The 25,300-nt window shown below is 40.8% G+C and overlaps 2 protein-coding genes and 1 non-coding gene across 3 annotated transcripts; 1 reads left to right on the top strand and 2 right to left on the bottom strand.

Moving 5' to 3' along the window:
• Positions 1–2,463: 2,463 nt before the first annotated feature.
• Trnar-ucg lies at positions 2,464–2,536 on the top strand. Its single transcript has one exon. It is a non-coding gene; the product is annotated as a tRNA-Arg (tRNA).
• Positions 2,537–2,934: 398 nt separating this feature from the next.
• Positions 2,935–5,478, bottom strand: LOC121372573 (caspase-3-like). The gene has a single exon (XM_041498972.1). The coding sequence runs from the start codon at positions 4,877–4,879 to the stop codon at positions 3,293–3,295; it is 1,587 nt and encodes a 528-aa protein (XP_041354906.1). The 5' UTR covers positions 4,880–5,478; the 3' UTR covers positions 2,935–3,292.
• An 8,249-nt stretch (positions 5,479–13,727) lies between these two features.
• Positions 13,728–15,372, bottom strand: LOC121372572. The gene has a single exon (XM_041498971.1). The coding sequence runs from the start codon at positions 15,200–15,202 to the stop codon at positions 13,877–13,879; it is 1,326 nt and encodes a 441-aa protein (XP_041354905.1). The 5' UTR covers positions 15,203–15,372; the 3' UTR covers positions 13,728–13,876.
• Positions 15,373–25,300: the final 9,928 nt, after the last annotated feature.

Raw genomic sequence — 25,300 nt, 5'->3', positions numbered from 1 at the left:
TATGAAACACTACCTCCTGGATTGCACGCTACACAACAGCCAGAGAAAACTAATGATAGAATCAATAACCGAAACCAACCAAAATAAAACAATTACTCCTAATTTTTTACTTAACCCTGATAAATTCCTCAAACTCAAAACCTTCAAACCAGTATACCAATTCGTCCTGTCCACCAAACCAAAATTATAAAAGCCACGTGCCACTCACCGTGCCAGCGTTCGATCGGCGCGAACCACCAACTCGACCGATCGCAGGCAGGATGGGAAGCCGTAGGGCACCCACTGGGCTCCTGGCAAGTCATTTAGTCAAAAGCTAAAAAATTAGAAAAAGATCGCAACCACCCGCCTGTACGTCTCCTGGTGGAAAGAGCGACCTTCTACACTCAACCGACACGCACTCCAATCTGGGAGACCAACGGATGGAAGGTGGCGATCTATAACTAAGATAAGTAATTAGTATACTACTTAACTCGTGACACCTGTGACTCCCTGGAAGGAACATCCACCCTACGCACTCGAACAGACTAGGTATTCCAACCCGGGGAGAGAACGGTGAAACGACAAAAGTACAACCATATGCCTAAACTAGTTAGCTGATATAAATGCAGCTATAAATTAACAATTGCTCAAAACCTCCCGCCTGTACATCTCTTGGATGGAAGAGCGACCTTAAGCACTCGACCAACAAGCACTCCAACCAGAGAGATCAACGGCGGGACGGTAGCGAGTGATTAATAACTACTAGATATGACAATACTTAAATCGTGACACCTGTGACCCCTTGGCGGAACATCCACCCTTCGCACTCGACCAGACTATGTATTCCAATCCGAGGGGAGAACGGTGAAACAACACAAGTAAAAGCATATACTTAAACTAGATAGCTGGCATAAATTAAAATTATTAATCAACAATTATTCAAAACCACCCGCCTGTACAACTCTGGGAGGGAAGAGCGACCTTAAGCACACGACCGACAAGCACTCCAACCCCGGGGTTCAACGGCGGGACGGTAGCGAATAATTAATAACCATTGTTAACCTTACTGTAAATATTTATTTAGGTTCTGAAACTCGTGTGTTGCAATTGGTGTATACCACTCCCAAATGTTTTTGTGGCCCTTAAAACAAACAAGATAGGATACCACTAATTACCACTTTCTCTTGCAGCATTCTTACTGGTCCAATCCAGCCAATCGCGAACAAGGAACCTCACATGTAAATAAACTGCACTATTGTGTCTTGCACTCGTACCATGTCTTTATTACTGATGCATGAAACCATGATTGACTAAGGTAAGTCAACTAGGGCAACTGAGGAAATAGCAAGCAGGAAAAACAAGATTGACTTAAAAGACTAACCAAGTAAGCCTACTAAATTATTCTACATTACTAACAGTTACCAACATATAGATACCGTTCATTTCGCCTCAATCATTTCATTTCTTTATAAAATAATTATTCAGGGGGCGGGAATCAAAAAATTCTTAATTACTTAGCTGTCAACTATACAACTGCTACTAGATACTTTAACCCTATTTTTCTTTCTTTTTCTTTCTTTCTTTCATTGATTGGTAATAAAGTTAAGTATGTCAAGCATTAGGCTTTTTAAACCAATACCTACACTATAAGGGCTCCACCCTTCAAATTAGATAGCCAGATTAGTCTAACTCCCCCTCCGTCATTGTGTTCAATGCTATACAAAGACGGAGGGGGATGGGTGGTCATGATGACCGTTGAATTCACTAGAGTAGGGACGTAAGACATTAAGTACAACCTTAACACCAAACTAGGATTTACATACAGACTACACGCTCACTGCAACGGTACACAGGATGTATTGACTAATGATAACAATGCATCCGCGCCCCCATTTAATGGCCCAGCACGTGCTCTAATAAGGAACCGGACAAAAGAATACCGTTCCGAGTACACAATTGCAATGCACCCGGGGAAAGCTGAACAAAAGAATATCGGCCTCCCCCACCCAAACCCCCAATACTTGCTGCTGGTAATAACTTGGTACTTGGTGATGCCTCGACCAGAAGCGGCCAGGCCCTTTATAAGGGCCCGATGGGCAACCTAGGGAGACACCACAGCATCGTAAAGGTCTAAAATTAACGAGCTACTCTCGATTCACTCATATCAAAACCTATATTAACTCGGCCATTTACCTTTCGACCGTCCATTCAAATTCCATAGCACCACCACCACCCCTACCCGCCTGCTATCGATTTGATCGGGCTGCTGGTGCTCCCTTGCACCTGCCAGTGCAGGCGGTCCCTCCTTCCCCTCCCCCCACCTTTCCTGTCATGGACGGAAGAGCCGGCTCTTGCGCCCACGACAGGCGTGCGCTACAACAGCTTGCTCTGAATGTGCACGTAAAACCCTATGACATGATAAAAGTCCGGTCTGAAACTGAAAATGACGTTTTACAGTAACAACAGTTCACATGAATAAATAACGGCCTAGTGGCCTAATGGATAAGGCACCTGACTTCGAATCAGAAGATTGCGAGTTCAAATCTCGTCGAGGTCGAATTTGTAAAGGTTTAAAATGTATACATTTATCAATTAAATAGTCCAATTGTTTATTTTCAGTATATTTGTAATTTGTATACATTCGTCACTAATTTAATATTCTGTGTAAATTTACATAACGTATACAAAGAAAGAAAGAAATGATTTATTTAACGACGCACTCCAACACATATTATTTACAGTTATATGGCGTCAGACATATAAGGACCACACAGATTTTGAGAGGAAACCAGCTGTCGTCACTACATGGGCTACTCTTTCCGATTAGCAGCAAGGGATCTTTTATTTGCGCTTCCCACAGGCAGGATAGTACAAACCATGGCGTTTGTTGAACCAGTTATGGATCACTGGTCAGTGCAAGTGGTTTACACCTACCCATTGAGCCTTGCGGAGCACTCACTCAGGGTTTGGAGTCGGTATCTGGATTAAAAATCCCATGCCTCGACTGGGATCCGAACCCAGTACCTACCAGCCTGTAGACCGATGGCCTATTCACGACGCCACCGAGGCCGATATAACGTATACGTGAATTGTGCTCACACATTCACCCAGTGATCAAGTTATTGTAAAATTATTATTGTCACTGCAAACATATAAATAACATATAAATCACTACAAGGCAAATCTAAAAGATGTCAAAAATTGGAGCCTATTTTTTATTTTATTTTTTAATCCATTTTACATCTCTTCTTTTTCCCTACATTGCGGTTTTATACTCAGTATTCCATTCACTGGCTTCAATGGTGATTGTCAATCAGGAAATAACACAAACAGAAGTCTTTGTCACTTTCTTTGTATGTTTAGGTTGATGAGAACTAACGTCGTCGTTGAAGGTGTGTATCAACGTGGGTGACGTGGCGTCCTCCTGCTGAACTCCCGTCTCACCAGAACAGTGAGACTGTACTGCGAGAGATCCCCTGGCCAGAACCAGCTGTTTGGTTAGGGTGGACGTGAACTGTGGCACCTGTTTGAAGCCATTGTTGATGTTCAGCTGGGAGACGTCGTCACACACCTTGGCCATCACGTCGTGTACACTAAAGTCTGGCAGACCTTCGAGGTTTGTGACCAGCGCGTCTATAAAGTAGGACCCCGACTTGCGGTGTCTGAACGCCACATAGCCCGGCTCGGTGGAATACGCCACCAGGAAGTCGGTGCCGTCTGCTGCCAGTTTGGCGGGCTGGGGTACGGAGGGCGTGTCCGTGACGGCCACGCCTATCTGAGGCTCCAGACCCTGACACGCCTGTATGAAGAACAATTTGGGCTTCCCTGCAAGGGTGTGACAAGCACGTGACCGGAATTGAGACAGGACGTCGCTGATGGGGACGGCCACGTGGTTGACCCCGTAAACCGACCCCTGGGTACCGTGTGAGAGGATGCAGCACACAAAACAGTCGAAGTGTGAATGATCGTTCAGCGACATGTGTTTCGCTGTCATGACAACCTCGTTGTCGCGCAGATTTCGAAACAGTACGACTTTAAACTGAAGACGAGTGAACATTTTGGAAAGCTTTTCGACATCCTGTAGTGCCCCGTGCCGTTTTTCTAGTTTGGTCGGATCCGTTAAACTGTAGAAGTCTTCATTGCTGATGATCATACAGATACCACGTGGGGTGGACGTCATTTTGTACGAAGATGGTTTCATTGGTTTCGTGGGCATTTCTACTAATTCTTCTTGTATACCTGGTTCATTTCCACCTGGAGTTAAAATAGAATCTGCCTTTTTGTTTGCTGTAGACAATGAACTAGTACTGTTCGAGCATGCTTTCATCTGTTTTGTGGTCGTGTCGCCCACTTCCTGTGCTGTACTTGTCTTTTTCTCACCAAAAGTTGAACTCGGGTCTTCGTGTTGGTGTTCTGTAGACGATCCACTTTTACTTGTAACTTGTTCTTCGTCTGGAGTCTCAATGCTCAAAGTCTGTTCTGTTGGTGCGACCTGCTTTTTGTCTTTAGTTTCAGATTCTGAAATAAGTACTAATACATCGTTTAAATGTTTACCTACGAGACTAAAGAAGCCATCACGGCCCGTTTTGCGAATTATCGCTTTAATCCAGCTCGACGACTCCAAAGTAATGATGTCCATGGAGTAGGTACAAAACGTGGAGTCATTTCGGAAATCTCTCATTTCCTGTAATTCTGACGGAAATGACGTCAGCCAGATACACACGTCCCAGTAGACGCCACAAACGTGGTAGCCCTTCACTGCGTAATAACATCGATATTTATATTCTTTGAACGTGATTTTCTCCTCATGCTCCAAACGTTTTAGTTCAGATGAGCTTCCAAAAACGTCGACTTTTGTTTTAGCCATTGTCTCAAGATGAAGATGCAATTTTGAGTACATGCATATTTTAAATTATTCAACTATTCAGAAGTTAGCATTCACCATTTCAACGCTTGAAAGGATGGCTGCTTCTCCAGTGTATAATGGTAGGAAGTATTTAAAAATTACGACAGACCTGTGTGTTCTGTGAAGCCAGCCGACCACATCCCTTGAGAGTGTCGGTATCAAACGGGCCAATCTGCACGGCTATTTGTTCGTTGTTTCAGATCATCAACGTCGATATATACATACCACTTTACCTTGATTTAGAAGAACACATTGTTTAATAACAATTTTACATCTGCTCACATCGTCTTTTATTTTTTGTCTAGTACAATCTTCTATGTGCAGTTCTATACCTGCGCTAGGCAGTGTTTGTGATTCCTGTTTGAAATATCACAAAGAACTCGAGGATTCATACAAAAGATATAATCACGGAAATACTCCAACAGAATGTCCTAGTTAATCTACGTAATGTTCTTGGCACTTTCTGTCTACGTTACAGCTAATCCGTGAAGATACACACACTATTTCAGTCTTGAAAATAATAAACTAAACCGTCTTTAACTATCAGATGTTTGTATTTACACTACGTGAACGTCGGCGGAAGACCACATGACAACCAGACATGACCATACACCAATCGGAATAGATAAACATAGACAGGTAAACGTTTTGGTGCATTAGAATCATCAAAATGGACCCTCAAAAAAATGTGCCTTTTGAATGTGAGAGCTCAACTCTCCAACAAAGAGCCTCGACTTAATGGTGAATAGCCTTTTAGTCAGGACGAGCTCGTGTTTGCAAACTGACTAAAGACACCACCGATGTTTTGTTAGGCAGCCATTCACCACCACACTGAGATTGCAATAAAACATTCTTTTTTACTGTTGATTGTTGTCAACAAGCCACAGACATATTGAACACGGTCACATATTATTGAATAACACAGCTTTATTTACCACAATTGAACACGATTGCTTTTATTCAAAACAAGTTTACATGTATTATATTTTAACAAAGGAATACCTAGTTCTTATTTATTTTATTTATTTGTTTGTTACTGAAATCAGTTATAAGCATATTTTAGAAACGTCAAACTAAGACGAAACAAATGTATTGACAATACTACTTACAATACAAAAATAAACATATTTAGTTTTTAAGGTTTAAATGATGACCCAAAGCATAATATTTGTTAAATATAGAGGAAACCCGCTAGTAGCAAGACAGGACATCACATACCACAGCCTTTGTTAAACCAGTCGTGGGGCTCAAGTTGGGACAGAAAAACAAAACAATCAGAGAATGGGTCCACTGCTGTAATTCGATCCTACGAGTTGTGAGATAAATGGTATCTAACGGACACGTATGTATTATTCTATTTGTTACATATCCTCAAACACCAGGTTTTAAGCAAATTTTAACATCTTTTTCCACTAAAAGTTATTTACAGCCGTTGCACTTGTAGCTAACTTATGTGTCACAGACACATGATTGTCAGGTTTAACTATACGTCACAGTGTAATATATTTCCACCGTGTTGTTTTTCATTGGATGCTTGGCATTGGTGACCTGGTCATTACCAAGGAGCAGCCATTCGTATGTCTTGAAATTGTTAACACACGTACGTGTGTTAACAACCCATGTGTTACCAAAAATAATGCATGATGTTCTCACCAACGGGTGTGTAAGAAAAATGTACATTCAAGTGCTAGATAATGTTCTTTCTTTTTTCTTTTTGTGTTTGCTTTTTTTTTTTTTTTTTAAATAGCAAACTATTTTTAATATCAACTTCGCAACAAGCTTTATAAATTAATTAATACATACACTAATATCCAAGTTACTTGAAAGATTGAAACATAATAAATGAAAAACGTCGGTTTGCTACCAAGCAATATGATATGATATGATATATATATATATATATATATATATATATATATATATATATATATATCAGACATGGGGCGATTACATGACAAAAGTAATCGATTACGATTACGATTACTTAAGAATGTCATGATTACGATTACGATTACGATTACAAGGAAAATTAATATATATATATATATATATATATATATATATATATATATATATATATATATATGTGTGTGTGTGTGTGTGTGTGTGTATGTGTGTGTTGGGGGTGGTGGTGGGGGGGGGGGGTCATTATCGCCAGCTTTTATGAGCCAAGTTTTACAATAATATTCACACGATTCTCATGATTTGTAACTAAATACATGTAGTAATTTACAATCTTAAGTCATTATTCTACCCAATATATTGTTTCTCAAGTTCGCTGATTATGATCTTTTTTATGTTAATGCTATCACGTGTCAGCAAAATCAGTATGTCGCCAATATAGGGGGAAGCGATATATTGCCTGGGCTATCATCGATATGGGTGAATAATTAACAAATAAATAAGTTTTTGATATTATTACAGCATGTAAACATCAATTTCATTTACTAATAAATAGTTTGGAGGCAAATGTTACTCTGTTGCCAAGTTTCATGTCAGTACCGTAACGCGACGTTAACAGAGGCAACATTAATATAACCTATGTTGATTTAAATAATTTTATTGTGTCATCATTTGAAAGTTGTCATTAAGACTATTTTACTAACCACGCAGGCAAAATCTTTTGTGTGATTAGACAGTTTGGTCAGTTTGCTACTAAAGGTGGAATTGGTATGTTTATTGAACGTCAGTACCGTAACGCAGATTCGCAATGAATTTTGTGAGTTTGGCAGTTAAATAATCATATAACTATGTGAAAAGGAATGGCGTGTTGGATATGGCACCATGAAAGATTGCATACATCTATGCATTTTAAGTAAATAGTGTCATTTTTGTAAAATGTAGTCAGTACCGTATCGTCAGTACCGTAACATGTTCTTTTCCGTTACGGTACTGACACAGTGTTACGGTACTGACACATTATTACATAATGACTGATATAATGTGTACCATGTAGTGCAAAATAGATAAAAGAGTTAACTAAATTTGACCGAAATAACTGAAAACTACCAAATAAAGTATTCGTACCGTTTCACTTCTCAAAATCTTAAATACAGTATGTTTTTGAAATGGCAGGAAACTTTGTATAGTAAGTTTATAGCTACTTAACTATACTAGAATTTCTGGTGCGGACCCCGTCTGTGGAATTCTTATCCGCCCCCACCCCACCCCGACCGAACTTCACAACGACTCTAAAATCCAGTGTTTAACGAATAAATATGATGGATGTAGTTCTTTTTAGTAGTTAAAAATGTATTGGTCTGCTGTTGTTTTCCTTGTTGTTTGTTTATTTATTTGTTTGTTTTTGAGTATGTGTGTATTTTGTTGTGGGTATTTGTTTTGTTGGGTGTTTTTTGGTTCCTTTATTTATTTATTTATTTATTTTTAAGGAAGATTGTTTTCGTCAACATATGCTGTATGTTTGTTTAACTTACAGTACGACAAAATAAAATTTTTGATGTTGCAACCTCTCATTACAAAACTGCAGCCGTCACTGAATTACTGAAATGTATTTATGCTTTGCTATGTGTTTTGTAATACTTAAATCCATCAAATGCAAATGAGTTTTCATTCACAAAAAATGGCATTTTATATTGTTTCTATAAGCCTCATACACAAATACAATTTATCGAAAAAAGTTCGGGCACACCACTGTTGAGTTGTTCTGGGTCTTTGATCAGTACATCTAAAACACTGACGTGTACCGTACGTGTGTCTGGTCATTACATCGTTTCTGTTCAGGTTACCGATACCAAGTAGCCTACTAGTGATTGTGATCAAATGACTATGGCAGTTGCCAGCATTTAAATTCATGGTTTTGAAATTAATTTGACTGCGAGGACCAATAAAATCTATAGTAATGTAAGTCAACAGGCTACTGACACAAGACACTATATACAGTGTATGTCCGAAAAATTTCATAACTTTGATTAGCATACACCCTCAAGCTCCCCACTGTACTAAAATCTTTGATATTGTGTAATATCCCATGCATACTCGCCCAACTCCTCTTGTGGAATATTAATAGGAAGATTTTGTTCTACATTGACCGCATTGACATTGTTTAACTATAATGGCCAAGCAAAATATGCTTATGCATTCGAGATAAGACAAAGTGAGGCGGGGAAATACAGCAGTTTTTCGGAAGGTCCATGGACTTCGTTACGTGTGACATACTGTAATACATATAGAGATAAAGACAAAGTGAGGCGGGGAAATACAGCAGTTTTTCCGAAGGTCCATGGACTTCGTTACGTGTGACATACTGTAATACATATAGAGATAAAGACAAAGTGAGGCGGGGAAATACAGCAGTTTTTCCGAAGGTACATGGACTTCGTTACGTGTGACATACTGTAATACATATAGAGATGGTGAGAAAAAAAAGGAATGAAGTATGTGGACCTTAGAATATCTACCGAAGTGCACCTTTGTTTGCCTTCACTTATGGCACGTTGTGTGGCGATAAAACAGATGGCACTCTGCCAACACATACGTACTTTGTATACGGTCCTCAATAGTGCCTACATCGCATACCACTTGAAACCAGAACACGCATTTGAGGTTGTGCTTATCGCTCAGCATAACGTTTCGGAACCGTTTTGGAAATGTTTTAACGACAAAAATATTTGGTCATTTCTATAGAGTGCGGTTAATAGTTATAACGTTGTGAAAACGTTTCAACCAAAAAGCGTCTGGACAATTTCCACACCGTTTCAGCTAAAACGGATAGACTGGAACAGTTTAGGTGTTAAACGTGAACGCGTTATTGTGTTTTAACTAAGGCGTTTCAGCTAAAACGGATAGACTGGAACAGTTTAGGTGTTAAACGTGAACGCGTTATTGTGTTTTAACTAAGGCGTTTCAGCTAAAACGGATAGACTGGAACAGTTTAGGTGTTAAACGTGAACGCGTTATTGTGTTTTAACTAAGGCGTTTCAGCTAAAACGGATAGGCTGGAAGAGTTTAGGTGTTAAATGTGAACGTTTTATTGTGTTTTAACTAAGGCGTTTCAGCTAAAACGGATAGGCTGGAAGAGTTTAGGTGTTAAATGTGAACGTTTTATTGTGTTTTAACTAAGGCGTTTCAGCTAAAACGGATAGGCTGGAACAGTTTAGGTGTTAAATGTGAACGTTTTATTGTGTTTTAACTAAGGCGTTTGCATCTTGGAATCAAATATCACGTATTACTAATAACGTATTGGAAGGAAATGTTTTATTTAACGACGCACTCAACACATTTTATTTATGGTTATATGGCGTTGAACATATGGTTAAGGACCACACAGACATTGAGAGAGGAAACCCGCTGTCGCCACTTCATGGGCTACTCTTTTCGATTAGCAGCAAGGGATCTTTTATATGCACCATCCCACAGACAGGATAACACATACCACGTGCTGCACTGGCTGGAGCGAGAAATAGACCAATGGGCCTACCGACTGGGCATGAAACATTTTCCCAGAACGACCGCGCATCAGGCGTACGCTTTACCACTGGGCTACGTGCCGCCCATATAACGTATTGAGTGTGAAGGTTAAAACGCTTTCAAACCACTGGGCTACGTGCCGCCCCATATAACGTATTGAGTGTGAAGGTTAAAACGCTTTCAAACCACTGGGCTACGTGCCGCCCATACAACGTATTGAGTGTGAAGGTTAAAACGCTTTCAAACCACTGGGCTACGTGCCGCCCCATATAACGTATTGAGTGTGAAGGTTAAAACGCTTTCAAACCACTGGGCTACGTGCCGCCCATACAACGTATTGAGTGTGAAGGTTAAAACGCTTTCAAACCACTGTCCTACGTGCCGCCCCATATAACGTATTGAGTGTGAAGGTTAAAACGCTTTCAAACCACTGGGCTACGTGCCGCCCATACAACGTATTGAGTGTGAAGGTTAAAACGCTTTCAAACGACTGGGCTACGTGCCGCCCATACAACGTATTGAGTGTGAAGGTTAAAACGCATTCAAACCACTATAAAAATACATTCAGTCATATAACGTATTGAGTGTGAAGGTTAAAACGCTTTCAAACCACTATAAAAATACATTCAGTCATATAACGTATTGAGTGTGAAGGTTAAAACGCTTTCAAACCACTATAAAAAGGCTTGTAGGAATAGCTAGTGGATATTGATTAAAACATTTTCCATGAAACAGTTTGGGGACGTTTTAGAAGTGGTTTTAGTGGGAGATCATCATAATATATTATGATACATTCAGTCAGAGTGTTGATGCTGACGAGGTGTTACTTCTGGATAGTGGAATGTATAAAACTGGTGATAATCGATTTTTTTTTTTTTTTTTTTTTTTTTTTTTGGTAACTATGAATCACAAAAGTAAACTACAAATAAATCTACATTAACTAAGCTAACTTTGAAGGAGATGTATGAATGAATGAATATTTAACGACATCCCAGCACAAAACAAAAATACAGACTGGCTAGGGATCGTTTATAAGCATCATCCCACAGACAGGATAGTACATACCACGGTCTTTGTTACACCAGTTGCGGAGCACTGGCTGAAACGAGAAGTAGCCTAATCGGCATAGCGACGAGAATTGAGCTACGCCCCACCCCTAGTTAACTGAAATACACATGTATATGTGAGGTAAATATTGTCGCGGATCGCCCTATATGGGACATGCATTGTACAGTTAGCCATGTTTACAGCGGATTGGGAATGGGCAAAATAGTGTTAAAAATATACTCTTCAAAAGAAGAAACGCAAAACCACATTGTCGTAACATTTGGAGAATTGACTTCATTATTGAATGGTGAGTCCGATAATTACCAAATGTTGCAGGATTGTTCACAATTCACTCTAGTCCATTGTGAGTAAGTGATAGGACACACCACCAAGGTCAAGGTCATCTGGAGTCAATACCGGGTGTGGCCTCCGCGTGTGTTGACAACTGCCTGGCACCGCCTGCCCATTGAAGCAACCAGAGTACGGATGACGTCCCGGGGGATGGTGGCCCACTCGGCCTGCAAGGCTGCTGCCAGCTCGGGCAGGGTCTGGGGCTGTGATTGTCGCTGTCGGAGGCGTCGGTCCAACTCGTCCCATAGATGCTCAATTGGGTTCCAATCCGGTGATATCGATGGCCAAGGAAGGACATTAATGTTGTTGTTCTGTAGGAAAGCCGTTGTGAGACGTGCTGTGTGAGGCCTGGCGTTGTCATGTTGGAACACTGCGTTGGCGTTGGCCATAACTGGAACGATGTGTGGCCGGAGGATCTGGTCAATGTAGCCCTGTGCATTCAGGTTGCCCTGCACGTGGACCAGGTCAGTTCTGCCAGTGTGTGAGATGGCTGCCCACACCATGACACTACCCCCGCCGAATCTGTCCACTTCCTGCACGCAGTTTGCCGCATAACGTTCACCACGACGCCTATACACGCGACATCTTCCATCATGACGTCGGAGCAGAAATCGGGACTCGTCACTGAACCACACCTGTCTCCATCGCAGTTGAGGCCATTGTCGATGAATCTGGCACCACTGCAGTCGGAGTCGACGGTGTTGTGGTGTTAAGATGACACCTCGAACTGGACGTCTGGCACGAATTCCTACCTCACGTAGGCGGTTCCGTACGGTCTGGTCGGATATCCTGCGCAAACCTGGTATTGCTGCGGCTGTGGAGGTGGCAGTAGTCAATCGTTCCCGAAGGTGGCGTACCCGGATGTAGCGGTCCTGCCCGGGGTAGTGACCCGTGGTCGACCGGATCTAGGGAGGTCACGTGTTGATCCATGTTGCTGGTAACGGTCCCACAGTCTGGAGATGGTGCTTGGGGACACATGAAATGCCCTGGCAACGGCCGTTCTGGATTCGCCTGCGTCTAGTCGGCCGATGGCATTGTTTCTCTGCGGTTCACTGAGACGTGGCATGTCCTGGATTGTCAACTGTCGGCCAGATACAGAGGCCAGGCAAGCGAACACCCTGCACTTTTATACTGTCGGTGTTCATGTTGCACGTGCAGACAACGCACGTGCAGTGGTGACATGGTTTGCACGTGGCTGCGTTTTCGCGAATATTCACATTTTGGAACTTTATTGTACAGTAGCTGCGTTTTATCGAATGTAACCGTGGGAATGTGTTTGGGACATGCAATGACCTTATATTCACAAAGCATGAACCGGTAGGAAACATAAAATCGGAGTTATAACCCATTTGTACCCTTTTGCGTTTCTTTTTTTGAAGAGTATATATTTTAAACAAATGGAACTACCTAATAAATGTTTCTGTTTGCTAATTTTGTTGTTGTTTGGTTCAGGAATTAATTTGGCATAGAACTTTCCAAATTCCTTCTTTTTTCCTTTAAGAAAGACAACATTTCAGTAGTGATGTTTGTCAGTACCGTAACAGGGAATAAAATCATTCATGTGCTCCAAATTTTATTTTATTTCATAAAGTATTGATGCAACATCTCGTCTCGAACGAAATGCATGTACTTTAATTAACGGTGAAAATGTTCTACTGCATCGAAACTACCTCAAGATTTTTCTTTTAAAAATATTCATTTTGCAAGTTGTTTTTAAAAAATGTCACTTTAAATTCATAATTTATTATTTAAAGCCATTAGGAAAACAAACAAGAAGCTCAACTTGTAGAAAACCTTTCAAATTTAGTTAGGGATAAAAAAAAATTGATGATGTATGTTCTATTACTAATTTGTGATTCATTTACAATCTTGTTACGGTACTGATAAAATGAGCGGGTGACCTAGTTTGTATAAGGTCATTTATTACTTTTTATAAAGCATAATGAATAAATATCTGCATTCAAAGGTATTGTATGCTATTTTTTTTAAATAATTACGTCAATAGTAATTGCGCTTACATGATGATATATTTTTATTGGAATAATATCCGAGACCTGTGGTTGAATATTTCACTCGCTGAAAAAGACCAAATTTGGAGAATAAAATGCTTGTATTACATCGATATCAAATAAATGTGTTTTATACGTATATGTGTAGGTGGGTTCGTCACACGCCGATAGACGTCAAGTTCATTGGGCACTGTAAACAACGCGGGTCATATCGAAACCAGTTTCTACCCGTTACGCGGATTTTTCCATTTTGGCGGCCGTAATTGGTTTCCATGGCAGCACACCCAATGAAGCCACACCTCCAAGATGGCGGCTTGATGGCGAGTTTTTCGTAAATCCTGTGGTTACATTTGCTGTTCGGTTTCCAGTGAGACTCGTAGTTCCCCGCCTTGGTGGTCATGTGGATGGCGCTGGTCGTCTTCGATATGTCGATCACAGTCACGTTCATCGTACGAGCATACGACACGATCCACATACCGATCCCCAAACGGCCTATCACAACGTCTGGGACGTTTTTCCACGGAAATAGCCGATTGGTTATGAAGACATCTGAAGATCCGTCTTTTAGCGGCCACCCTTTCTTGATGAAATCATTCATGCGAGAGACGTCGTCGAGGTAGGGGCCGGCCGAGAAGTTGACGTTCGTCCTGCTGATGAGCAACATGACGGGCCTGGTGTGGGACAACTCCAGCTCCGATATGACGCTCACCGTTCGCCTCACTCCCTCGGACAACAGAATGTCGCTGTTGGCGAAACCGTAAAACACACTGTCCTGCTTGGCCATGGCTTGTAAGTACATGTCTCTCATGATGGGCATTTCTCCGCACGTCACGGACAGCAGGGGCAGCACCTGCCAGTCATTGGCCAGCGCTCGTGACGTTAGTGCGGAGTCGTTAGAGAACAGAAGAGGTATCACTGTCGGCTGCCACAGTTTCCACGTGCGCAGCACGTTCCCGTGAACGAGCGTCTTCTCTCCCGTTTCATTCCACGTGCTCATAAGAATCAGTCGTGTAACGGGTAAAGTTCTGTTCGTTTGTTGAAATAGATGTTTAGGTGGTAATACTGGCCGTTTGGGTCTAAATAGACGAGGTTGACTTTTTTTGCTTTTCGTTTCACTTTTCCGTGTTTGCCTATTTACAGCTGGTGTTGTTGGTTTGACAGGTTTATGTGTAGATTGCGAGAAAGTAGTGGTATCTTGGTCCTGTCTTCTGGTGGTGACAGGCTGTCTAACGTCTGTCTTGTAATCCCGAGTCAGAAACAATGGCTGGAACGACAAAGGCTTGATGTTGTAAGGGTCATCTCTTCCGAACGCCAGCAGCTGAGCGTGCAGAACCTTGACGTTGTCTGTGATGGCGGAGATCATGAAGTGGACGTGGCTGTTCTGATCGGACATAGTGAAGACGACCAGGCCAGTGGCCACGAAAAACACCACGAGGACAAACAACACCTTCTTACGAGGCAGTCTCGAGACTTCCGCCGTCATTGTCAGAACACATGCAGCTTTCCGTGCTGAAACCACACAGTTCCTTCTGCTCGCTATCGACGTATTGCAATAGTGAAGCCAGAAGGTCTCGCTGTTAGCCACGTGGAGCACGTCGCCACAAAGCCGAAGGCACGAGTTTCTCGATGTATATCTACCACCGCGTAACGATGCTGTACACCCAGAGGCTAATATTCGACCTGAGACTATCAGCCGTTCATCAGAAGTGAAACACCCCGAGAAACACACACGGCAATTCTACACGAGAGAAGCCAGTTAGGGCATAATTAAAAATGTGTTACATACTCATCAAATAATGTTTTACGGCAAAGGATAATGAATCTGGAAACACGTTTTGAATTCAGGCATTGGTTTTCTGGAAAATGGCGATAAACGATCAAACATTTTCCGATTTCATGAAGACAGTTCAAAGGCAGCTTTATGAAATCAGTTTGTCACTGGGGGTGGGGTGGGGTGGGGGTGGGATGGGGGTGGACGAGTGGTGGTGTGGGGATGCGGGACATAGCCCAATGGTAAAGCGCTCGTCTGATGCGCGGTCAGCCTAGGATCGATCCCTGTCAGTGAGCCCACTGGGCTATTTCTCGTTCCAGCCATTGTACCATGACTGATATATCAAAGGCAGTGCTGTGTGCTATGTTTGATATCCAATAGCTGATGATATCAGACCCACACCACACCACACCACACCACACACCACACCCCAGCTTAGGTTAAAATGTTGGTGATTTTCTTCTTCTTTTTTGGGGGGGGTGGGTGGGTGGGGGGTGTTTAGTACAATATTATACTATTAATTTGGTGTCTAGGGAAAATGTAGACAAAAAGGTCAGGTAGGTTCATATGCACCTCCCTTCCCCCCCCCCCGTCATTTTCATCTTGAAATTAATTTCTCTGCATGAAAAACTACATTAAATCAAAGATACATAGTCATTATAGACTGGTTTGACTGCGTAATGATCAACAGTATCTTGTTGCCCCGGGTTACATATACCACTGATTGTAAACATGTATCCATGTGCTTCGGGCACAACTATCTTCTTGTGGGCTCGAGCTATCTACAAACATTTCATCAGCATGGATAAAAATCAGATAAATACAATTAAATAAGATATACATTTTTCTATTTATATTATAGGACGATGTAAAACCTATGTACATGTATATAACCTATGATAAACCTATGTAAATGTATATAACCTATGTAAATGTGTATAACCTATGTAAAACCTATCTAAATGTATGTCCTATGTCAAATCTATGTAAATGAAATATAACCTGTGTAAAACCTATGTACATGTATATAATCTATGTAAAACCTATGTAAATGTATATAACCTATGTAAATGTGTATAACCTAACCTATGTAAATACATGCATATAATAACCTATGTTTATGTATACATAAGGAACTGCCATCTAATCTCTAGAATGAGAGGGCAGGACTTTATATACATACATGTATATATATTTTCTTTACTGCTTTTTGCCGATGATAAATTTATGGCAATCTGAATAAAATCAGCTCCACTGGTTAATAGCTATAACTGGTAGACCGTTAGAGCTGATTTCTATTAGATTGAATTTATGGATACTTATACACCTAGGTCGGTGTTTGCAAGGAAATATATTTAGAACAATGTTACTAGTTCAGACCACAGACGTTTGACTTTGAGAATGAAACTGGATAATTCAATATGAATTTAATCTATCTGAAATTACTTCATGGACATGTCCTTTTAAATCAGAATGATAAAGGACGTTGAAGGCAGTCGTGATTATTTATTAGGTGCTCGTCTTTAGGAGGACCACCACTCTAAGAGATCCGTGACATGTTTCACCCCTCCTGCATTGCCAGTAGGACTGCCACTCCCAAGACCGTTAGTAAATCCAAACTTGCACAGGATAGAGCTCGATGAAATGTTTACAGCTGTGATGACATGCACTAATGAATCAGTGATATCAGGTGTTTGTGAAAGGTGAACATATCCTGCTCCATCGGTGGCACCCGTCATGAGCACAGCCTACAGCCTACAACCTACAGCCTACAGCCTACAACCTACAGTCATCAAGCCATCAGCCATCATAAGCGTACGAGACTGGGGTAGATGGCTCACCTGAGGTGGTTGCATCCCAACCAGTGCCCCACGACTGGTTTACAAAAGACCATGGTATGTGCTGTCCTGTCTGGGGGTGGGGTGGGTGGAGTGCATGTCAGAGATCCCTTGCTGCTAATGAACAATGTGTACCAAACATTTCTTATCCAGTAGCCGACGATTAATACACCATGTGTTCTAGTGATGTTTTTAAAGAAAACGAAGTTTTAAGCTTTGAATAACAGCCATCGCTTACATTGCGGCCAATCACAGGATAATGTACGATCCGTGCCGCATAGACCTCACAGAGCAACAGAACATTTCTGTAACACCATGGTCGTCATTGTTCTGCTAGCTTCAGTCAGACATGTCTGGGGTGAGATTGAGAAGAGGCCTCTTGCTCACAGTCCCTATAATAATATCATGTCTGGGGTGAGATTGGGAAGAGACTTCTTGCTCACACTCCCTATAATAATATCATGTCTGGGGTGAGATTGAGAAGAGGCTTCTTGCTCACAGTCCCTATAATAATATGTCTGGGGTGAGATTGGGAAGAGGCTTATTGCTCACACTCCCTATAATATCATGTCTGGGGTGAGATTGAGAAGAGGCTTCTTGCTCACAGTCCCTATAATAATATCATGTCTGGGGTGAGATTGGGAAGAGACTTCTTGCTCACACTCCCTATAATAATATGTCTGGGGTGAGATTGGGAAGAGGCTTATTGCTCACACTCCCTATAATATCATGTCTGGGGTGAGATTGAGAAGAGGCTTCTTGCTCACAGTCCCTATAATAATATCATGTCTGGGGTGAGATTGGGAAGAGACTGCTTGCTCACACTCCCTATAATAATATGTCTGGGGTGAGATTCGGAAGAGTCTTCTTGCTCACAGTCCCTATAATAATATCATGTCTGGGGTGAGATTGGGACTTCTTGCTCACAGTCCCTATAATAATATCATGTCTGGGGTGAGATGGCGAAGAGGCTTCTTGCTCACACTCCCTGTAATATCATGTCTCGGGTGAGATTGGGAAGTCTTCTTGCTCACAGTCCCTATAATAATATCATGTCTGGGATGAGATTCGGAAGTTTTCTTCCTCACAGTCCCTATAATAATACCATGTCTGGGGTGAGATTGGGAAGAGACTTCTTGCTCACAGTCCCTATAATATCATGTCTGGGGTGAGAATAGGAAGAGACTTCTTGCTCACAGTCTCTATAATAATATCATGTCTGGAGTGAGATTCGGAAGATACTTCTTGCTCACAGTCCCTATAATAATATGTCTGGGGTGAGAATAGGAAGAGACTTCTTGCTCACAGTCCCTATAATAATATGTCTGGGGTGAGAATAGGAAGAGACTTCTTGCTCACACTCCCTATAATAATATGTCTGGGGTGAGATTCGGAAGAGACTTATTGCTCACAGTCCCTATAATAATATCATGTCTGGGGTGAGATTCGGAAGAGACTTCTTGCTCACAGTCCCTATAATAATATCATGTCTGGGGTGAGATTCGGAAGAGGCTTATTGCTCACACTCCCTATAATATCATGTCTGGGGTGAGATTGGGAAGAAACTTCTTGCTCAGTCCCTATAATAATATCATGTCTGGGGTGAGATTGGGAAGTCTTCTTGCTCACAGTCCCTATAATAATATCATGTCTGGGGTGAGATGGCAAAGAGGCTTCTTGCTCACACTCCCTGTAATATGTCTAGGGTGAGATTGGGAAGAGTCCTCTTGTTCACAGTCCCTATAATAATATCATGTCTGGGATGAGATTCGGACGTTTTCTTGCTCAGTCCCTATAATAATATCATGTCTGGGGTGAGATTGGGAAGAGACCTCTTGCTCACAGTCCCTATAATATCATGTCTGGGTGAGAATAGGAAGAGACTTCTTGCTCACAGTCTCTATAATAATATCATGTCTGGGGTGAGATTCGGAAGATACTTCTTGCTCACAGTCCCTATAATAATATGTTTGGGGTTAGAATAGGAAGAGACTTCTTGCTCAGTCCTTATAATAATATCATGTCTGGGGTGAGATTCGGAAGAGTCTTCTTGCTCAGTCCCTGTAATAATATCATGTCTGGGGTGATTCGGAAGAGTCTTCTTGCTCACAGTCCCTATAATAATATCATGTCTGGGGTGAGAATAGGAAGAGACTTCTTGCTCACAGTCCCTATAATAATATCATGTCTGGGGTGAGATTGGGAAGAGGCTTCTTGCTCACATTCCCTATAATAATATGTCTGGGGTGAGATTCGGAAGAGACTTCTTGCTCAGTCCCTATATCATGTCTGGGGTGAGATTCGGAAGTCTTCTTGCTCAGTCCCTATAATAATATCATGTCTGGGGTGAGATTCAGAAGAGACTTCTTGCTCACAGTCCCTATAATAATATCATGTCTGGGGTGAGATTCGGAAGAGTCTTCTTGCTCACAGTCCCTATAATAATATCATGTCTGGGGTGAGATTCAGAAGAGACTTCTTGCTCTCAGTCCTTATAATAATATCAAAGTGGAGGATTCTGTACATAGGAGTGCTCGGTGTAGCAGGATCAAACCACCTTGGTGGATCCATTCAACTGATTGGTTTTTTTCTCATTCCAAGCAGTTCACCACAAATGGTCAACGGCCATAGTATGTGCTTTTCTGTCTGCAGGAAATCGCAAATAAAAGATATTTTCCTACTAATGGAAAAATATAGCAGGTTCCATCTCTAAGACTATTTCAGTTACCAAATGTTGGACATCCAATAGCCGATGATTAATTAATCAATGTGCTCTAGTGGAGTCGTTAAACAAAACAATTTGGTAGGTCTTGCCATGAAAATTGTTTTCATGGAAAAAAAAGAAAGATTTAAATTTACTGCGGAGTTCATTTGACTTAAAACCAACTACACGCCTGGCAGCACCGATTTGGTTTTCATGGTCATGTGTTTAAATATACCGTTGTATTACATACCATATCAGATAGTTATTAAAAATACATAGGTGAAAGTTGAACATTTTTAAAAACCTGAAACAATTGCCGGGGGCCAGGGCAAAGCCAGGGGAACAGACATTTAAGGAATTTATATTGAATAATTGATTTTCCAAAAAAAAAAGGTTTTCTCGTCCAACGATTTTGTATGAAGACATTTTTTCGAGTGATCCTAAAGCAATTAAAGACACGCTAATTCATTGGGTGGCTAAATCGTGCAAGCCAATCAAAAGTATAATTTTAAACGAATGACAATGACACATACAGGTCATGACCGTATTGTTTTTTCTATCTCATTTGATGGGACTGCGATTCGGTGTTTTCTGCTGAATGTTGAGTGCATCGAATCAGTTTTGCCGTAATCGAATGAAAGGATCGTCGATCTCCGTAAACAAAATAACGCGCACCTACTGAAACATACACCTGCTAGATTGGGGGACCTTCTCAGAGTTAATCATAGCTAAAAATAGGTTGTAGGTTGTAAAAATCGCAACGGATTTACACGATTTGGAAAAACAACCGTTTGAGACCCGGAAAAAACGGAAAATCCAGCATATGCCGGAAAACGTTCACCAATGAAAATACTATATCTAACAGTTACTTTTGCAGTATTATTTCTCTCATTTTTATTTTATTTTCATTTATTTATTACAAATATTTTTTAAATTTGAGTTGTAAACTAGGGAAACCAACCAACCAACCAACCATGCATAACAAAAAGACAACCACTAAACATGCGAATACTTATTTATTTATTTATACATAGACAATGGCCTGCATGAGGACTTGGTTAAAATCTGATTTTCTTAAGTATGAAAGCATGACGTACAAAACTGAACAAACTAAACTGAGTATCCCACAGAGATACCAACAAGAAATCGGTAACAATCAAACATCTCGCTGTCACTCAGTTTTAATTTAATTCCATATTGGTTGCCAAAGACAAAATCAGAATTAAACATACATCAGGTGGTCCTGGTCAGAGTAATTGGATCCAAGATAAATAATGAGGTGAAGGCCAAACGAATGATATCTGTGTCTTGATGTCCTTGTGGTCAACATTCAGAAACAACACAACTTGTTCTCTATGCTGTTGTAGTTGAACACTGTCACAACGTCGTCATCATAACATCTGCTACCTCACGCAAACTTACATTTCGTAAAGTCCATCTCTGGATGTTGTTCCATAAATCTGAAAGACACAAAATTTAATTATTATTTTTTTTTTTTTAAATATATTTATTGCCCCAGATATTTATATATTGATAATGTCAGGGTTGGGGCCCTGAAATCATTATCTTACAATAGATACATAAATATAAAGTGCATTCAATAAAATTACTAGTTAATTGAAACAGTCAAATTTGGAGCACAAAATTAATGACGGACTAAATATATAATAAAAGAGAAATTAAACAGATAGACAGAGAGAAAAGAAAAGAAAAATCCATATTTCCAAATATAGAAAACAAATGTTATTGGCTTTTAGGTTACAAAAAAACACAAAAAAAAAACAAAAAAACACCAACAGTATGTGTCTTATATCGGAGTTATTTTTAACTATTAAGGCAAAGTTTAATTTTCTAGACATCTTTGCCAAGGTGCCCAGTTTTCATCAAACTCTTTATGTGAACAGTTTTTATAGAGTATGTATTTCTCTACTTGTAATTTATTTGTAATTACATTTTTAATTCCAGTTATATGAAGTATATTCTTTTGAAATTGTGTTCTATACTACTCAAAAGAATTTAAGGGTCAAAAATTTATAACCAAATAAGTTTCAGAGTGTATTAGATTGATGATGTAAACTACACCAAAAATTTAATTTATTGTTCCATATTTACAAAAAACCACAAATAAACGTCACTGTATACAAGAAAGTCACACGACATGCTGTCAAAGTTGAAGGTTGTCAAACATGGATTTTACACATTAGAACATTCGTTTAATAGTGTGTGAATCCACCCCTGGCGCGAATACACTCGACACATCGTTGCCTCATGCTGTTGATCAGACGTCTGAAAAACTCTTGGGGAATGGCCTGCCACTCTGCCATAAGAAGTTGACCCAGATCATGAAGGTTGGCCGGAGGGGCATGGTTATCCCGAACTCTCCTGCCTAATTCGTCCCAGGCATGCTCTATTGGGGCCAAGTCAGGCGAATATGCTGGCCAATCCATCATGGCGATACCTTGTTGTCTGAGAAAGTCTGTTACCACCCTGGCGCGGTGGGGTCTGGCATTGTCATCCTGCAGAACTGCCCCGCCGCCAATCTGCTGAAGGCCTGGGAGAACCAACGGCCGGATAATCTCATTCAGATAGCGGATTCCATTCAGATTGCCATCCACCACATAGAGGGGGGTCCTGTGGTGGATAGAGATGCCGCCCCACACCATGACGCTGCCACCACCGAACCGGTGACGTTGTCTAACGTTAACGTCAGCGAAGCGCTCCCCAGGACGTCTGTAGACACGAACCCGACCGTCGTTGAACTGGAGACTAAACCTGGACTCATCAGTGAACATCACTCGACCCCACTAACACGTTGCTACCACAGATGAAACGTGCACCAGTGACGTCTGGCCGTTCTGTGACGTGGTAGGAGTGGTGGTCGAACAGCCTGGCGACGGCAGCGTAGATTATTGGCTCTCAGACGATTGCGTATGGTTTGATCAGACACTCGAGTTCCAGTCGCAGTCCGCAGATTGTCACGTAATCGGTATGCAGTGTTTGTGCGTTGACGTAGAGCCATATTGGTGATGTAGCGGTCCTCTCTATTTGTAGTGCTTCGGGGTCTTCCCGAACGTGGACGATTTCGAACAGAATTCGTTGCTTGGTACCGTTGCCACAGTCGGCCAACGACACTCTGACTGACACCAAGTCTCAGAGCAACATTTCTTTGCGTATTGCCATCCTGAAGCCAAGCAATAGCCCTTCCTCGATCTTTGATAGTCAGTTGACGTCGTACCATTGTCGAATTTGGAGTGTGCACCCTACACGAACGCAAGCTCCAATTATACGGAAATTCAGCATTGGGAACATGGAATACACATGCAAAGCGTACAAATGAAGCGCTTTGTGAAAAAGCAAGTTATGGGCACTAACTTACGTGCAAATGTAAGCATGTTTTTGCCATTAGAACTAGTCGACAGTGTCAATGACAGTGGATTTTAATTCATTTATGGGTTGCTTAGACCCACTTTCGTCAAAATGGAACAATACCATGCGTGACATTATGGTCTAGCTAATATAATTGACATTCAGAAAATAATGTCGAAAATATCGTCTGACCCTTAAATATATATATATTATGTAGTATATATATATATAATGCTTTACATTGACAATAAGCCAATTCACAAATTTATGATTTGTATGTATGCTGCCAAATAGAACCATACTTTTATCAAGCTTAATATATTCGTCTTTTTGCTGTAACCATTGTTCTATAGTTTTCCAAAGTTCAGTGACTTTAGGGCAATCATAAAACAAGTGTTGCAATGTTTCTGGTTGCTGATTACAAAAGTTAAGAGTACTGGAAGCAATATACTTTATTTTATATAAAAACGAATTTGTTGGTATAATCCTATGTAAAATTTGGTACTGAAACCATAGTAGAGTTGGGTCTTTCAAAATCATAAATGGAAGACTATAATACTTTGCCCATTTTGAAGTAGGAAAACAGCATCCTTCACGAGAATATTTCAATTGTGATGTAGTAACTACAGTAGCATTATTCAGTACTTTATTTAATAATTTAAATATATTAATGCAATTTTGAAAATAACGAAATGATAACATTATTCACATGCAATATCCAATCAAGTGCTAAATTGCTGATTTGAAATGTTTATAAATATTATTTTAGATTTAGATAAAGAAAATAGCAAATGCCCAAAAGAACAACACTTTGTCAGGGCCATGAAAGGATCATTTAAAATGAAACTTGGTTGAAATGTGTTTGGTGGAAGTTGAGGAAATGTGAAAAGTTGAAGCATGTCTTAGAGAGAAAACCTGCTACAGTTTTCCATTAGTAGTAAGGGATCTTTTGTATGCACTATCCCACAGACAGGATAGCACATACCACAGCCTTTGATATATCAGTCGTAGTGCAGTGGCAGGAATGAGAAATAGCACAATGGGCCCACAGTCCACTGACAGAGATCGATCTGAGGCCGACCACGCATCAGACGAGTGCTTTACTACTGGGCTATGACCCGCCCCTTGTTTGTGGAGAGTACCAAATTTCACAACAATCCAATTAGAATTCTACAACATAGGAAACACTGACAGTCTGCTCATCAATGTCATAGTCAATCTTAAAAAAAGGAGGGAATTTTTTGTTCATATTATCACATAAAGGCATCTCTAAAATTTCGGAAATACTAAGATATATCTAACTTCCTGTAACTTCTACTTGCAGCCAGGAAAAACGTATTTAATGATTCAAGTACAATTAAATCCAGGTGCACATTTTACATTCAGTGTATCATACCGACTTGTACCTGTGCTCACTGAATGACCCTGTTGTGTGTTCTTCATGTGTTAATGTTGTAAAGGCATGCATTTACTACATGAATTCACAAGGAAAGATAATTGGTAACTACTCATAGCTGGGGAAGCTAGTTATTCTGCAGGTAAACTGTAGGTTCATAGTGTGTACGAATGACAAACTGACTTCTTGAATACGTCTTGTTTAGTTAATGTGTGTGTAAACCAGGTGTTGACTGTTAAGGACTCCTTGAGTACGTCTTGGTTAGATAATGTGTGTGTAAACCACGTGTTGACAGTGTTACGGACTCCTTGAGTACGTCCTGGTTAGTTAATGTGTGTGTAAACCACGTGTTGACAGTGTTACGGACTCCTTGAGTACGTCCTGGTTAGTTAATGTGTGTGTAAACCACGTGTTGACAGTGTTACGGACTCCTTGAGTACGTCCTGGTCAGTGTTACGGACTCCTTGAGTACATCCTGGTTAGATAATGTGTGTGTAAACCACGTG

This window comes from Gigantopelta aegis, chromosome 4 (assembly GCF_016097555.1).
Source record: "Gigantopelta aegis isolate Gae_Host chromosome 4, Gae_host_genome, whole genome shotgun sequence".
Classification (NCBI taxonomy): domain Eukaryota; kingdom Metazoa; phylum Mollusca; class Gastropoda; order Neomphalida; family Peltospiridae; genus Gigantopelta; species Gigantopelta aegis.
The sequence above is the reverse complement of the archived record's forward strand: the minus strand, read 5'-3'. Positions and strand labels throughout refer to the sequence as shown.